This window comes from Pollicipes pollicipes, unplaced genomic scaffold (genome assembly GCF_011947565.3).
Source record: "Pollicipes pollicipes isolate AB1234 unplaced genomic scaffold, Ppol_2.1 Scaffold_4295;HRSCAF=5057_pilon_pilon_pilon, whole genome shotgun sequence".
Classification (NCBI taxonomy): Eukaryota; Metazoa; Arthropoda; class Thecostraca; order Pollicipedomorpha; family Pollicipedidae; genus Pollicipes; species Pollicipes pollicipes.
In genome coordinates this window covers 21,720,797-21,737,778 of record NW_023596461.1, presented here as the reverse complement: position 1 = coordinate 21,737,778, position 16,982 = coordinate 21,720,797, and the positions used below count along the sequence as shown (strand labels likewise).

The 16,982-nt window shown below is 63.0% G+C and overlaps 2 protein-coding genes across 2 annotated transcripts in view; both read left to right on the top strand.

The window, feature by feature from the left end:
• The window catches only part of LOC119097300 (virulence protein SSD1), a 29,570-nt gene extending 21,321 nt beyond the window's left edge, over positions 1-8,249 (top strand). The window contains exons 4-8 of the mRNA XM_037220347.1: positions 4,054-4,354; positions 6,058-6,111; positions 6,947-7,048; positions 7,579-7,844; positions 8,219-8,249. Of these exons, the coding sequence (XP_037076242.1) occupies positions 4,054-4,354; positions 6,058-6,111; positions 6,947-7,048; positions 7,579-7,844; positions 8,219-8,249 (754 nt within the window). The remainder of the gene's footprint in view (positions 1-4,053; positions 4,355-6,057; positions 6,112-6,946; positions 7,049-7,578; positions 7,845-8,218) is intronic.
• A 220-nt stretch (positions 8,250-8,469) lies between these two features.
• On the top strand, positions 8,470-16,384 carry LOC119097299 (DIS3-like exonuclease 2). Its single transcript, XM_037220346.1, has 12 exons — positions 8,470-8,781; positions 9,409-9,641; positions 10,008-10,178; positions 10,527-10,719; positions 11,027-11,203; positions 12,404-12,519; positions 12,991-13,119; positions 13,604-13,757; positions 14,134-14,272; positions 14,725-14,917; positions 15,609-15,801; positions 15,935-16,384. The coding sequence occupies exons 1-12, from the start codon at positions 8,548-8,550 to the stop codon at positions 16,154-16,156; spliced, it is 2,154 nt and encodes a 717-aa protein (XP_037076241.1). The 5' UTR covers positions 8,470-8,547; the 3' UTR covers positions 16,157-16,384.
• The last annotated feature ends 598 nt before the right edge of the window (positions 16,385-16,982 follow it).

Here is a 16,982-nt window from a genome sequence, read left to right as displayed (position 1 = left end):
CGTGACCATCCGCTTCCCCCTTCTATTTCCGCCGCCTCCGCCCCGCCGGGACCGCGTGACGCCCGGCGCCGGCGACTCGCCGCGTCACGTGGCGTCACGCCGATGGTTACGAGCGTGTGACTGGCGCCCGGGAGGAGACGGCGTCGGAGCGGCGCCGGCCGCGGCCCGCGGGTGTTGCTGGTGTCCTCGCCCGCCCCGGGGGAACCTCGCGAGAGTGGCGGGACGGCACCGAGGCAGGCTGCTGGGACTTACCGAGGCACTCGCCGACGTCTCGTGGGCAGCTAGCGTCAAGTGTGGTCGTTGGCTCTTGAGGACATTACGCGGCTGCTCTTCACACAGCGTCAGCAGGAGAGCACCGAGGCAGGTTGCCGGGACGTGCACTCGCCGACGCCTCGTCGGCAGCTGCCGTCAAGTGTGGTCGGTGGCTCTTGAGGACATTGCGCGGCTGCTCTTCACACGGCGTCGGGCAAAGCGCAAACGCTCAGTCGGTGGCTGGTTGAGGCTTTGAAGTCGCCGTGGGTGATGCGGCAGGAAAAGTGGACACCCCTCAGGAGCATTTAGTGGAAGCGGGAGCGGGTGGGGGTTGGGGGAGAGCAGAACTATTGACAGTGAGCTCAAGGAACCGCACGCGACTGTTGTTCATCAGCCAGACCTGACGTTATGGCCTTGCCACACCTTTCTTGGCGTCTGTTGAAATGCAACATGCCGTTCGCCGGATCGGTGACGAGGAAGTCCTGAGTTGACGCTGGTACACTGAAGCGTGCGACGGGGTGCCGGCCGCGGCGCTTTGTCGTGTGCAGAAGCTGCTGAGGCTGCGTTCCGCGAATGATGGCGCCCCGTCAGCCCACGTGACTAGCCGGCTGACGCTGTCACGCCGCCTGAAGGGGCTGGCCTCCCACGCGGGCGGACGGCGCGCCGTTCGCGGAGTGCGGAGGACCGGTCCCATACGGCGGTGGCTGTCAGGCGGGACGGGTGTCAATGGGGCACCTGCCGCGGCTTCCCTGGCCTAGCGACGTCTCAAGGTAGCCGGGGAGGAAAGGGAACGTCCCTGAGATACATGTGTAGATAGGGAGGCATCGGAACATATAGACAGCGTGGAAGAAGACCAACATGATCAGGTCGTGGAGCTGTGACTATGTGAGCCGCGATTAAGTCGAGTCGCTGCCCAATTGGAACGTATTCTTGTACGCCTTGCAAGTGTCTTGTGTCTTGTGTAAGTGTCTTGTAATTGTTTTGTAAGGTATGAAATGCTGAAAGCATGGGTGTAACCACTGTAGAAAGGGACTGGGACACCTGTCCTCAACTTTCCCAAAGCGAGATCTTAATGCTTTCGAATTTTGCCAATAGAACGAAGTTTTCACGTTTTTGCATTCCAATTTGTTATTATTTTCACGTCACGTCTCCACACTTTTTGGCTTTACCCCTCCAATCCTGATTTGCCCCTGCAATCTCAGGCAGAGTCGCGGTTACACTAATGGTTGAAAGTGACTGCTCTCAGCATTCAGTTACTGGCTCCGATAGCTTTTGACTACCCCCTGCACGCAGCGCATCTGGCTGCTGTCCATCAAAGGTGTAGCCACCGGTGGTCGGGGAGTGGTGGCGGCTCCCCTGGGGTGCGTGCCCGGCTCGGACACCGTGGGTGGCCCGCCGTCTCAGCGCGGGGGCGGCGATGTGACGCGCCCGCCGGTAGCGCCACAACGTGGAGCGTGGCTTAATGCGCTAATCCGCCCATCAGCCGCGGCGTGGGGCCATTAGCGTCTGCGGTGTCGTCTGGCTGGAGGTCGCTTGGCGTTCGGCGGTGCGGTCGCGTCCGGCGGGGTGATTGGAGTCCGCAGGCCGGCCGAGGCCTTGTCGTGGGGCGTTTGTGGGCCGGGCTGCTCTCATGGCGACCCGGCTCTCGCAGCGAGCCATCGACAGCGTTAGTTGGTCAGCAATGATGAAGCACGTCCGTATGTGTGGGGTACCGGACGGGAAGTCTTCAGCGGTGACATCGCGGCCGTGGGCAGCGTCAAAACGTTCTGCTCATCTTGTCCCGCTGATGGATTGCATGTAAGCGCACATTAGTGGGTTGAAAGGAGCGTGCTATAAACGCCTTTCTTGCCCAGAAATGTCGTTTTCCGGGTGGTCGTGAGAAGGCGTTGCAAAATGCAGACATTGCAATGGTCGGTGATGAAAAGCGTTACACATTTTATGGAATGGCATCACTTCGGCAGCACCCAATGTCTGTACCTCCAACAAAACCTCGGAACACCTCAGGACAGCACTCAAACGCCTCTCCGAATGTTGATCACTGTTGACACGCCCCGAGTCCGAGCCTTTCATTGGACGGCCGCGCGGGATCTGCAGCGGTGACGTTTCCGGCCGCGGCGCCGCGGCACCGCCCCTGCCCGCCGCAACGCGCGACCCCCGTCGCGGCCGCCCGCATGCGACCCGTGTGCGCTGCTTGTCGTGTCGGTGAGGCCCTGCGGCGGCAGCCGGGCCCCGCCGCGCGTCCCCGCGGTGCCGGTCGAGCCCTGGGTGGGTGCCGCGTCACCGCGGGCCGGGCACGCCCCCGGTCGTGCGTATTTGGCGCGCCTCCGTCGGAGATAAACCGCGCGGGAGCGGGCGGCGCGGCGGGGCGGCGGCGCGCCTCTGCCAGCCGCCGGCGTTGGGGATGGCGTGTGCTCTGCTGAGTGGGCTGCTAGAGTTCCGCGGTGGTGCTGTGGGGGACTGGTGTAGTTGTCAGCGGTCAGCTCTTGACACTGGACTGCTGCCCGTGATAACACACATTCACTGGCGACGCCACGGCTGCTGACGCTCGCCGGCTCCTCGATTGGTGCCGCGTGGACGGCCCGTGCCCCTGGAATGAGGCCGTGGACGTGTCGCCGTCTTACCGGTGAGGAGGATCACTTGGTTCTGGGAGACGCGATGACACCGATGCTTATTCAACGCCCGTGAATACCGTCAAACAATCAGCAAGACGGGGATCTCAGAGAGGTTACGTCTTCAAATAAGGAGACAACAGCTGGGTTGTGCCGGGTGCCGGGCGAACGCTAACTCGTCGCTTCTTCATCCGCCGTATCCATCAGTCGCTCCCCTCAAGGCCACGTCCGCTCGAGTCGCCAGCCCCCGGTGCCGTCTGACGCGGCGAAACTGGCCCTGATCGATGCTGACGGCGTTTCTCCGCCGGCTGCTCGACGTCCGCGTCCGCCGCCCAGCGGAGGTGGCCGCCGACAGTCGGCGCCGCTCCCCCAAACAAGACAGGAGGTCGGGACGGGGTCGAGGGGCGAACGGAGAGTTTCTCCTCGTCATCGGACGGCACCGGGCGCTGTTTGGACGGTGGGACGTGTGGAAAGCACTGGTGCTTGCCTGACTGAAGGGGCGGCGGCCGGGCTCGTTCGCAGGCTGATGGCCGTCGTTCGAGTTTTACGGCGGAGATATAGCTGTCCGACGACTGACACGGCTCGTTAAGACGGCCGCGGCTGAATATCTCGAGGTTTCACACCCAGCGGCCCTGCGAGGCCACGTCGTCATTCATTGAACGGGCGATACGGCGCCCGCGAATGCCTCCAGTGTAATGGATGATCGCGAATGGAAATGGCTTCGATGCGAGCCGTATGGGACAGTGCTAGCCGCATGGAATGATTCTCCCATGGTTTGTTTGGTTGCGATCGGGTCGTTTGGCGACACGCTTCTTTTCTGCTGGCCGTCACGGCGTCAACAGAGGCCGGATCAGTCAGTATGCCGGCTCTGATGTCGCGTATTCCGTCGCGATCATATGGTCGACAGCGAGACTATCGTTTCCGACGTTAAGCCTGTTTTGGTCATGTTTCCGTGGACAATGGTCCAATCGGATTACACTAATCCTCTTTCGCGACAAGTGCTTTGTTTCTTGGGCACCCGTGTTCGCTTAGCCGTTCCCAATAGCTGTTAATCAGCAGCGCGTGACGTTAAACGCCAGCACGTGACGGAAATTAAGATGCGAGTGGGGACCGGTCCGGGCGCAGCTCGTCCGATGACGTCATCTGCACTGGCCAGGCCTTGTTGCTGACTGACGTCCGCTGCCTGTTTCAGTGAGAGCCTGGAGTCGATAAACTCGCGCTCGGCCAGTGGAAGCGCCAGCAGACAGCGTCAGACCAACTCGCGGTCGCGCCAGGGAACGCCGCAGTCGCGCCAGGGCACGCCGCAGTCGCGCCAGGGCACGCCGCAGTCGCGCCAGTCTACGCCGCAGCCGCGTCACGGCACGCCGCACTCGCGCCAGGCCACGCCGCAGTGGCTCCACGGCACGCCGCAAAGGGAGAATCAGAGGACGTTTGAGGAATACGCCACGATCTTCGACGTCCAGCAGGGGCTGAAGAAAGGGCAGCTGGTGGAGGTGAGTTGGGGTCTGAAGGGTTTTGGTTCGGCCACGTAATGCACTGTTATCTTTTCATCTTTTAACGAAACGTCTCGTAGTGTTCTTACACACTACGCGCCGTTTGATGATGTAAGCTCGGAAAGGAGGAAAATGGGCTGTTTCATTATCATAGGATTCTCGCGTCAAAACTTGAAAGCATGTTGTTCTCGTGTAGCGTAGCCCCGCGCCTCTTCCAGTCATCGTGACGAAACATCGGGCAAAGGGGCGCCTTTTCCCCGGACCCGGCGTTTACCGCGCTGTCGCCGATTAACCACGCGTTATCACCGGATAATACCGGCGGCCTCGCTCGCCGCGCGATCCCCGGCGCGGCGGCGTCCACTTGCGTTCTGTTACGTTATTCATGCTTTCGCTGCGCCGAGTGAAACCTGACGGGTGAGCGGTGCCGGCGGCCGCACCCTCTGCCCCCCCCCCCCCCCGCCGCCCGAGCAGACTGACCTCTGGGCGGGGCCGGTCACGGCCACCGGCTGATATAGTGGCGCGCTGTTTATGCACCGTGACACTGTGTCGCCCGTCGGCCGCCCACCCGGCCGTGGGCTGCTTGCATGGCCCGCCCGCCAAGCGGTTAACGGCCTCGTGTAATGGGATGCTTGCGCGAGGCGCTTTTTGTGAAGGCGGTGCCGGCTGCGGCGTCGGTGGCATGCTCGCGATTTGAGTGGGGTGTTTTTGGCGTCGCATGATGGCGGGGTGATGGGGTTGCAAGGGCTTCCCACACTTGCAAGGCGGGACGGCCATGATCGTCGCCAATTGGTCATGATTCGCACGATGCTCGTCGCTGGGTCGTGGAGTTCTGAATGTCTTCGCGGTAAACTCTCACCAGCCGGACCTTCTCAGAGACTCTAGACGTCATCAGATCACTCAGTGTCGAGGTTAACAGGCCAACTACTGAAGAGCATCCGCCGACAAGAGCCAGTCACATGACTGAAAGCACTCCATTATTAAACACAAGCCCGCGGTGGTCATATTTCAATCAGATGAAAGGCTGCCTCGTTGGCTGGCGGCTTGGTTGTTTGATCATATTGCATGTGAATTACAAGCATAGGAATTAGAGGGGCGCTTGGCGGTGTGTGTTGAGCTCCAAACCACGCCCCCTTCAGTCGTGTTCCTTGTTTGGCCGGATCTCAATCCTGGGGCTCTGTGTTATCGGATCAGGACGTCCAGATTGCTGCCGTTGTCGCAGTCCCTAGGAGAAGTATTAGTGTAGCTGCAGTGCCGTAGTAGACTGTTGTTGCATCAGGCGAAGTTCCCGGGCCCGATTTCTGGTGTGTTGATGCACCGGGCACTATAAAGGGGAACCAAGCATCAAAACCAGCAAGGACCAACAGGGAGAGCTGTTTTACGCTCGTGTTAGCGCCCTCTTTCTCGTACACCACAAGGCACCTTTTAGAATATTGGGGTCTAGCTTTCTATCTGAGCGTGTCAGCGCCTTTGCTGCGTGATCTAACTGAGAATGTGAACAATCGGAGGCATGTTACCTCACGTGGTTAGTTCGACATAAGACGTGCGTCAATGGATACGGCGTACGAGGTGTAGGACAACATGCTGCAGCCGCTGGTACCCGTCATGCCGACCGCTGTCGCCAACATTCTTTATGTGCTGTAACGCTGGCGGCTTGCTCGGCGTCGCTCCGGGAGACTGCAGTAACCCCGCTGTCTGCGTTTCAGGGTGTCCTCCGGATTAACGCGAAGAGCTACAAAGATGCATATATCAGCGCTCCGGTAAATCTTGGTATATATTGGTATTATTTCATTTCCGTCCTCTGTCCGCTTACTAACCACACTAAGAGGCTGCGCGCCGCCGGCTGAGGCGACGGTCCCGGGCCGTGACGGCGCCGGGTCGGCCCGCTGGCGCGGGCGCCGAGCGCGTCAGGTCAGGTCAGGTCACCCGCCGGCGGCGGTTAGCTGACCACGAGCCGGCCCGCGCGTGCCTCGCGACCGCCGCCCGGCCGGCGGCGCGCACTCGATAGTAGTGTAGTGAGAGGATGGGGTCGGCGCCCGGCGCGCCGGACGGCCGACGTGCCGCCTGTGAGCCGCGCCCCGGCCGCCCAGGGGCGCTCGCCAGCTCTGAGCGGCCGCCGCCCCGAGCGCCGCGCCCCTGCCGTCTCCGCGCCGGAGGTGGCGCTCGGGCCGAGGCGGGCGGCGGCCGTCCGGCGGCCGGGTGGTCCCCGGCGCACACTCACGGCCCGCCTTACTGACCGCACCGCTGACCGCGCAGGCCCAGCACCGCCGGCCGCTGCCGAGCCGGGCCGCCCGCTGAGATCCGTCCCATGCCGCAGATGGTGTATGGATATGTGCTCTGGCCGCGGTGCCTCCGCTGTTGGCTGCCATGTTTCTGCGTCGGAGGCCCGCAGTGCTGGGCTGGTTTGTCAGCTCTGCGTGAATCCGTTACGGACCGGTGTAATGACTCGGACGTGCGCTCGTCGCTCGCACAACCGTAAGCCCGGGCGAGCTCTGTCACCCGTCACGCCTTGACGTCGAGCCAGCACCTTCCCCGAGCCGCCCATTGACCGCGGTGCGGCACGACTAACCGGCGGCCGTGGTGGCTGCGCGGCAGGACGGGCTGACGGACATCTACGTTGGGGGAGTGCGTGATCGCAACCGTGCGCTGCACGGCGATGTGGTGGCCGTCGAGCTGCGGCCCCAGCATGAGTGGAAGGTGAGTGCTGCCCCCCCCCCCCCCCCACGCCACCCTGCCACGGCCGGCGCTCCTAGCGCTGGAAGGCAGGACCTGTCTGGCGTGCAACCCGCCCGGCAGGTCACACGTGCCAGCGGCGTGCCGTTGTTTGTCGCGTGTTTCTGTTGTATGGCGCTGATTACAATTTGCCTGTGTGTGTATGTGTATATATATATATATATATATATATGTGTGTGTGTGTGTGTGTGTGTGTGTGTGTGTGTGTGTGTGTGGTGTGTGTGTGTGTGTGTGTGTGTGTGTGTGTGTGTGTGTGTGTGTGTGTGTGTGTGTGTGTGTGTGTGTGTGTGTGTGTGTGCGTGCGTGCGTGCGTGCGTGCGTGCGTGCGTGCGTGCGTGTGATGTCAGGAATTGAACGTTATGTGAAATCAATTGGGGTTCGAAGCTCTCGCACGAATTACATGGCGTGGAAAACGTCACTGTGGAAGCGTCCTGGGCACGCTCATTCTGTATCTGGCTGATGTAACGTTCCAGTAACTCACGTGTCCCTGGCAGGTTCTGGAGAATGCGCTCGTCACCTATCTCATCTCAAATGGCACACTTAGCGACCTCGAAATTCTGTACGAAACCGACGCGAACCTGCAGAAAAACGCCGTCCTCCTGGATGCGATTCTGCCCGACCGATTTCCGCGTCCCCTGAGGCTGCTCTTGGCGCCGGGCGAGGCCGCCGCACCGCCGCACGACCCCGCGGCGCACAGCGACGGCCCGGCCCGGGCAAAGGAGACCTCACTGCCGGGCGACGACGCCCCGCCGGCGGACGCGTCGGCGCCGGCGGCTGGCCGCCGCGCGCCGCACGGCGGCGCCGAGTCGGGCGACGCGCTCGCGCAGGCGGTGACGCCGACCGAGCCGGCCGGCGCGCCGCGCAGGAGGGGCGGTCGGCCGCCCGCCGAGTCGGTGGCGGCTCGGCTGGCGAAAGCGGCGACCAGCGCCGCGCCGCCGGCGCCGCCGGCCGACCTGCTGGCCGACCTGAGTCTGGCGGACGGTGGGACGGGTGACGAGCGCACGGACCAGGCCGAGACGCGTGCCAAACGTAGCTGTAGTGGCGCGACTAACGCGGCTCCCGGCCCGCCGCGAGCCGACGGCGGCCCGGCGGCCGGAGCCGACGGCGGCGGGCCGCGCCCCGCCGCCCTAACAGTGCCAGCCGAGAGCTGCGATGGCGCGAGTGAGAACAATGACAACGCGGCCGAACTGTGTGAGAGTGGGGTGACCGGCGGACCTGTCGGCGGCGTGGGTGAACTTGCCGGCAGCGTCCCGGCTCCCGCCAATGGCGACGCGCCGGCGCTCGGCGCCCCCGCTCCGGCCGCCGACGAGACGGCCGCGGGGCGGACCAAGAGGCGCGGCCGCCGAGCCTCCAAGAAGAAGAAGACGACGGCGGGGGATGGGGAGGGGGAGGGGGGACACGACAGCGTGTCAGCGGCGCTGGAGACTGTGCCGGTGACCTCAGCTGAAGCTCCGGCTCCGACCATGGCTCCGGCTCCGGCTCCGGCTCCGGCTCCGGCTCCGGCTCCGGCTCCGGAGGGGTCTCCGAAGAAGCGCGGTGGCCGTCCTCCGAAGAAGTCGGAGAGGCCAGGACAGAGGGAGGGGGCGGACGGCGCCTCGACGCCAGCGCCGGCCGTTGACGGCGGCTCGCTGGGCGTGACGGTGGAGCGGGCGCTCAAACACCCCGAGTGGGGCCGCTTTGTTCAGCGCACTGCCAAGGTGAGTTGGCGTCGCTCCCGGACAGCGCCATGAATGGACAAGCCTGGGTTGGGTTTGGGTTGGTCAGGCCTGCTATAAACGAGGCCTCTTCAAGCTCGAGAAGAGCATGATATATATATGTATATATATATATATATATATATATATATATATATATACATATATATATATATACATATATATATATATATATATATATAGATAGATAGATAGATAGATAGATAGATAGATAGATAGATAGATAGATAGATAGATAGATAGATAGATGGAAAAATAGATATATCATGTCTTTCTTATTGTCAGAATAACTTTTCAAGCGTTTGAGCCTGAGTCTGCTGCGGTCCGAACTGGCTTCGTCAGGTACCCGTTGGTTTGCTATCGCCCGTGCTTCGTCGGTCATTGGCTTGCCATCCGTCATCGGCTCTGTAATGCGACTAGAGTTGGATTAGCCGCAATGCCGTGACGCATTCTACACGTCCCGGCTGCGACTACGCTGGTGCGGACGGTCCAAGAGTCGTCACAGAACCACGCACATTCGCTTTATGCTCTTATGCACTCTCCGCCTTCGCGCCCCGCCCGCCCCCGCCTGCTGCAGCGCCGCTGATCCGCGCGCGGGCGTCCCGCCAGGTGGTGTCCGTGCTGGAGAAGAAGCACCCGCGCTGCGCGGTCGGCGAGCTGCGCCAGTTTCCGGACGGCAGTCGGCACCAGGCGCTGTTCGCGCCGCGCGACCACCGCGTGCCGCGCCTCAAGGTGGCCGCCGCCGACTGCCCGGCCGACTTCTTCCAGCAGCCGCAGCTGTACGCGCGCACCCTCTTCATGGCCCAGATCACCGAGTGGACCGACCCCGGCTACGCCAAGGGGTGAGAGACCGGCCGACTGCCGGGTACCGGGTGCGGTGCGGTGACGTGCCGGCAAGGGCGGGTGGTACTCCGCCCGGTACGTTGGCCGGGCGCTGGGCTCTTCAGGTCAGATGGCTGGACCGATTGTACGTGGAGTGATCCGATTGTTTGACCAATGGTGTGCCAATTGCGAGAATTGCCTGAGTTTTCTCGTCGCGTGGCAGGGTCGCATGATTTCTAACCGGACGGTGGCAGCAGCGACCACGGTGTAACGAGCTCCGATCCCTACGTTGTCAGAATAAGTGACACAGAAGTTCGCGATGACATGTGTGCCCCGCCATACGACCAGACCTGACCTGACCTGGCCTGACCTGACCTGACCTGCAGGCGACTGTCGCGTCAGCTGGGCGAGACGGGCAGCGTGGACGTGGAGATGGAGGCTATCCTGCTGGAGCACGGGGTGGACACGCGCGAGTTCGGGCCGCAGGACCTGGAGGGCCTGCCGACGGCGCCCTGGACCATCCCGGCCGAGGAGGTGGCCCGGCGTCGCGACCTTAGGTCAGCAGAGGCCCCGGGGCGGGGCCGCCGCCGGGCAGGCTGGGACTGACCAGCCGGGCTGAGGCACAGTGTCGGACTGGGCGTGTCCGGACAGGGCGCTCGTATTGTGATGGCAAGTAGGCAAGCCCCGTGTGGTATCTGTCACACTGTGTGCGCTTTGTGGTGATAATGATCACCGCAAAGAACATCTGTCGACGCACGACATTGTCGAGTATTGTCGGGTTATATACATCACGACATTGTCGGGGTCGTCGTGCCCTGGTGGCGGTGCGAGACACTGCAAGACCCGTGGTTGGCTCGTCTGGACGCGCCGCGCCACGTGTGACACGAGCTCCGGCCTGACGCCAGGGCCGAGTGCGTCTTCACCATCGACCCGCTGACGGCGCGTGACCTGGACGACGCCGTCTCGTGCCGCCGGCTCGACTCGGGCCAGTTCGAGGTGGGCGTGCACATCGCCGACGTCAGCTACTTTCTGCGCCAGGGCGTGCCGGCCGACCTGACGGCCGCCGAGCGCTGCAACTCGGTCTACCTCGTTCACAAGGTGAGCGCCGCGCCGCCGCTCTGGCCGAGGCGGCCCCTGAGGACGCTGCAGCGGGCGGCCGGCCCAGACGCCGTCTCGGACGGCCGCGGTGCCGTCCGTGGCGTCCGCTTCGTTGAACTGCTTGTGGGCTCTTCTTTTCCGTCAGCCACAAACCTGCTGCGGATAATTTTTAGTTTGAAGTCGTGTCTTTTGTACACCTTTTATTCGTGGGCGTAGAACACTGACTCGGTGATGCACGCAGTGGCGTTTGTCGCCCGTCGGCGGAGGTCGGCGGGGTGTCAAGCGGTGACGTTCGTCTGGTGCCCAGGTGATCCCGATGTTGCCGAGGCTGCTCTGCGAGGACTTGTGTTCGCTGAACCCGGCGCAGGACCGGCTGGCCTTCTCCGCCATGTGGACGCTGGACAGCGAGGGCCGCGTCTTCGACGAGTGGTTCGGCAGGACCGTCATCCGCTCGTGCACCAAGATGGCGTACGAGCACGCGCAGGTTAGCCCGCAGCTGCTCACGCATGACTTTACAGGCGTTTTGGGTTGTTTCAGCGTTTTACGCTCGGAACCCTACGAAACCAGCACACATGAGCATAGCTCTGACCGACGGCTTGTATCTTGTGAGCGGTTTAGCCGGTATGCGTGCGGACCTGCTCGTGACGTCGGTGCGACGTGCATTCATGTGGAACGTGGTGCTCATCGCTACGGATGCGTCTTGAATCTGGGATTCGAGTCCGTGCCACAGGCATTTAGTGTTCATCCGGTTATCCAAAGTGTGAGGTTGTTGGCAGAATGGCCTGGAATGATGGGTGCGTCGAAGCACGGTTCAGCATTCCTACAAACAAGATGGCGGATGGGGCGAGGACTGGCGCGCACGAGTGATGAGGCCGCGGGAGGTCGGGGTTGGACGGTTTTTACCGCCACTTTGATTATGCGCGAATGCTGATGTTGGGCTGTGTTGGGTGATCAATCGCAGACGTGTCGTTAATTTCCTTTCTGATGATCGAGGCACGTTACCAATGTCCGTGGTTGTTCGCGAAGAGGGGATGAATAAATCGAAATGAATAGCAGGCTGGCTTGAGTAAGTAAATCGACGTTTTCAAATTCAGGTGTTCAATCATCTGAACCGGTGCGGGCGGAAGATTCGGTATATCTTTAAGAGGCAGGAAGGATGTGGCTGATCTTGTCGTCCCGCCAAGACAAGCGTGCTCATACTTGACATCCCGAAAAGTCCCTCAAACGTGATCTCTTGATCGATCGTAACTGGCGTGTGTAGGCATCATTAGGAATGTCGAGTGTCTTACGAGCCTCGTGTCACCGATAATTTCAGGCTTGTGTACCCTGGGATATCCGCAGCCATTTTTATGACGTCGTAACCACCAAACGGACGACCCAAAGCGTGCAGACACTGCCGCCGTTCAAGGGATATAAATAAACCGGTGGGACAGATGGACTTAAGCCCATCGATGCGTTCCCGAAAGTCCGGGGATAAACCCCATCGGACCTCGCGCCATCGGGCGTCGAGTCTCCTGATTACCCCGCGCAGCCGCGCGACGTCACCCGACCGGCGGGGTGACTTCACGAGTGGGGGGGGGGGGGGGGCTCCGCGCACCGGTTCGGAGCCGAGCCGGCCGCGGCGTCTCCACCCGGCGGCCGCCTCCGCCCCGCTGATCTGACCGTTCCCGCTCTCCGTCGACAGAGGATCATCGACGAGCCGGAGCGGCCGCCGGCGGCCGAGGAGCTGCCGCCGATCGACGGCCGCTGGACGGCCGAGGACGTGCGGCACCGCGTGCTCACGCTCCACCGCATGGCCCAGTGAGTGGCGCGTAGAGCCGGACCGGGCCCAGGCACTCGGGATGAGGAGGTCTTTGACGCGATTGCGATGTGTAATCTTGTGTTTGGAAGCATCAAATCGACTATGAAGTGTATCACATTGGCTGTTTCCACTTGTTTCCGCGCTGGTTTTCCAGCGCAGTGTTGAGTGATGATGGCTGTGACGTGGTTTGCAGTGAAATCTTGGGATGTGCCATTGGGCACGTGTTGTAAGTGTTGCAGTCTCTCTCACCAACTGCGGGAGCGGCCAAAGCACCAGCGGGACGGTGTCGAACGCCTGACCGCAATGTCATGAAACGACTTTTGTTCTGCTGAGGCCCGTCTGTCCCGTTGTCGCTGAGCTGGCCGCCGGGTTGAGCTAGCCTGCTCAAGCCCAGCTGTCGGCCGCGGCGGCCCGTGTGAACCGCGGTCCGTCTCTGCCAGCCAGCTGACCCGCGAGTCCGCGCCCGCCAGGTGCATGCGCCAGCGTCGCGTCGACGATGGCGCCCTGCGACTGGACCAGCCCAAGTTGTGCTTCGCGCTGGACGGTCCCAACGGCGCGCCCACCGGCTTCTACACGTACCACCAGCAGGAGAGCAACCGGTGCGTGGGAGGGGTCGCCGAGTGACGCCAGCCGCGGCTGAGGCTGGGCCTCTCAGGCATGCTGACGGCTGTATGTGTCCTCGTCGGGAGGTGGGGTGAGGTGGCCTGGGGACCAGGGGTCGCGGCGGATTCCGACAGCGCGCCGGCTGATCTCCGGTGGGAGTTGTTGGACGCGTCGGCCGTTTGGAGATGGGTGGCGCGTTACGGTGGGCGCCGCGCTCGGTGGCCGTGCTCAGACCGACCGGTCACCTTAATGTCCTTACCGTCGTCACCATCGCCACTGCTGTCGCGTGGCGATCGCATTTGATTTCCAGCGCCGTAAACTATTCGTTGTCCCGACGGTCGGCCTGTAACCGAAGAACGCCGCACACGGTCACATAACTGAGCCTGCGACGGCCTGATCCCCGCCGGTCAGCGCGCTGCGGCGCCTGCAGCCGCTGGGCGCCGCCGCTCGCCACTAACGCACCGTCCCCTGTCCCGTCAGTCTGATCGAGGAGTTCATGCTGCTGGCCAACATGGCGGTGGCGCGGCGCGTGCTCCGCTCGTTCCCGTCGCTGGCCGTGCTGCGCCGCCACGCGCCGCCGCAAGAGGGCCCGCTGGCGGACGCCGCTCGCCTCCTCCGCAGCATGGGGCTCGAGGTGAGCGGAGACGGGACGGGACTGCGTCCGAGGAGCGTGGTGCGGAAACGCCGGTGGTGCCGTTGGGTACGAGAAAAGCGAGTCCACAGGAGTAGTGCGAGCGTTTGATTGGTCCTCGCATGGTGTCTTGTTTCTTGCCAATGCCCTGCCTATATCGTATGTCCGGTGACAGATGATGATGAGAGCTCAGAAGAAGCCGCGACCGCAGCTGCCTGTCTTGCCGATTTCTTTGGGGAGGGGAGGTCCATCGTGACATAGCGGATTCCTCGTGGCTCTCCTCGTTCGCCACGTCTCTCCACTGGGTTGTCCGGAGCCGGCTGGTGCCTGCGCGAGCGCGAGTGCCGCCGCCGTCCACCGCACTCCCGCCGCCCGACAGATGGACGTGGCGTCGAGCGGCTCCGTGCACGACTCGCTGCAGGCAATGGCCGCCAGGTGGCAGCAGGAGCTGACCCCGGACGAGGCACGATCCCGCATGGCCGTCGTCGTCAACCTGCTCAGCAAGCCGATGAACGTGAGCGAGCCGTCCGCAGGGGTTAGGGGGTAGTTGTGGATCAGCGCTGGCGCGGCTGTTGCTAGGAGGGAGCCTCACTGACTGGTGTTTATGGCTGGTCCTGCGAGGTGCAGCGACGGCCACGGCGTCGCTGCAGGCCGTGTTCCATTTCATGCGGCTTCCATTGTACCGACTGCAGTAAGCAGCAATGAACGTTGACCGTGAAGCAACACTGCGAGGCGGGACCATGCCAGTGATATGACGCGGTCGGAGTGGTGTGATCATTCAGATGGAGGCATGCCGCATGATCGCTGATTTCAATAGGCCTGTGACACTGGACCAGGTGGGCTATGCCTATTTTGACGATAGCACGGTTGGCGACGGCCAGCGCCTTATATCGGCCCGGCCGACCCGTCTCCCTTGCCGTTTCGCCGCGGTACCTCTGCGGTCAGTAACGCCGCTGGCGCGGACCGACAGGCCGCGCGAGTACTTCTGTTCGGGGTGTGCTGACGCAGCCGGAGCAGTACCGGCACTACGCGCTGAGCGTGCCGCTCTACACGCACTTCACGTCGCCGATCCGCCGCTACCCGGACGTGCTCGTGCACCGGCTGCTGGCCGCCGCGCTGCAGTACGACCGGCCGGCGCCGCTGCCGCCGCCGCTGGTGCAGAGGTGAGGCGACGGCGCCAACCCCGCCCCTGCCGCCGCGCCGCCCCGGCCGCCGCCCCCGTCCCCGTCGCCGTCGCCGTCGCCGTCGCCGGTTTCCAGGGCTGGCGGCGCGGCGGCACGCTGCGGTGCCCTGCTGTTTCGTGTCGGTCTTTGCCTCTAAAATCTACCACGTTCGGATGGGCAGACGTTGGTTTTGACCGAGCATTTGCGTGATACATGCACCCGCAACATACCGTAGCACATGCGCACACGTCGCATGCTCCCTGTGAAAGATCGAGCGGTGATGGCCACAATATCGATTCCAAACGTGCCTGTATTGGCACATTCCGGGTGTGTATGCCTTGTCACGAGCGCCCCCCCCCCCCCCTCCCGATTTCGTCCGCCGGGCGCGGTCTGCTCCATGTCGGACCTGACCGTGACGTGGTGGCGTTCTGGCCGTGACGAGACGTGTTCTGGCCGTGACAAGACGTGGCGTTCTGGCCGTGACGAGACGTGTTCTGGCCGTGACAAGACGTGGCGTTCTGGCCGTGACGGGACGTGGTGCTCTGGCCGTGACGAGAGGTGGTGTTCTGGCCGTGACGGGACGTGGCGTTCTGGCCGTGACGAGACGTGGTGTTCTGGCCGTGACGAGACGTGTTCTGGCCGTGACAAGACGTGGTGCTCTGGCCGTGACGTGGCGCTCCCCCGTCGCCAGGATCTGCGTGCGCTGTAACGAGCGCAAGCTGTCTGCCCGGCTGTGTTCGGAGGCGTGCTCTCTGCTGTTCCTGGCGCACATGGTGGACCTGTGCGGCCCTATCCGCCAGCAGGCCGTCGTCATGGCCGTGCTCGACAAGAGCTTCGACGTGTTCATCACCGAGATGGCCGTCTCACGGCGCGTCTACATCGACGTAAGTGCGCCGCTCGACGGCTCGGCTCGCTTCTCGTGGCTGTTTTAGTTTGTCCTACTGTAGGAAAGCAGCTGAGCTTTGCGTGATGTGTTCCGCAGCCCCGATATAGCGCTCCTCTTCGCCCCCTCCGCAGAAGCTGGACGTGGAGTCTCTGGAGTTCACGAAGGCGGGCGGCGTGCCACGGCTGCGCCTGGTCTGGCGCGCTACCGACACCGAGCCGGCCTGCAGTCAGCTGATTGAGCTGTTCTCGCGCGTGCACGTCACCCTGGAGCGGACGGACATGCCGCTGAAGTTCAGCACGGTGGCGCTGCGGCCCGGAGCGGAGCTGGAGCCGGAGCCGGAGCCGGAGGCGTGAGATTCAGCGCCGTCTCGCTGAGATCTGGGGCGGACCTGGCGCTGTGGTGGTGCTCAGTGCCGTGCTGGAGGAGGCCCAGGCTCAGTACCGCGCCACCGTGATTGCCGATGGAGGTGGAGCTGGAGGCGGTAGCCTGGCGCGAACTTCAGCACCGTGGTGTGGCTGGACGAGGCTCAGGCTCAGCAGGATGGTGTCGAAGCCGGGGGCGGAGCTGGCGCTGGGGGGCGGGCGCTTTGTGAGGTTCGGATTGCAGCGCCAGCGCAGGTGAGGCAGGCAGATGCTGGAGCAAACTCGGTGTCTGCCTGCCACGCTCAGATCGGGGCGGAGCGGAGCGTAGCTGGTGAAGGTTAGGTTAGGTTAGGCCTCCCAGCCGGAAACGCTGAGACCGGGAGCCGTGCTGAAGTCATGACGGGGTGGGCCGGGCGCTGCCTGCGGTCGGTGGCGCCGGCTGAGGGGAAGAATGGGTGGTGGCGGCGTGAAGGGTGCCTGATGGAGAAAGAGGGGTTGGTGTGATGGTGCGAAGTGGTCTGACATGCCAGGGAGTCTTGGAAAGCCGAGGCGCGTCTCCGGGTTCCAGCCAAGGGCTAGTCGAGAGAGGGCTGGCTGGACGAGAGAGAGAGAGAGAGGGAGAGAGAGAGAGAGAGAAGAGAGAGAGAGAGAGAGAGAGAGAGAGAGAGAGAGAGAGAGAGAGAGAGAAGAGAGAGAGAGAGAGAGAGAGAGAAGAAGAGAGAGAGAGAGAGAGAGCGAGGGGTCGAAGCCGGACGTGCGCTAGTGGGCCGCCTGTGATGGGTGTCATGTGTCTGCTGTGGCGAGGACAGTGTTCATG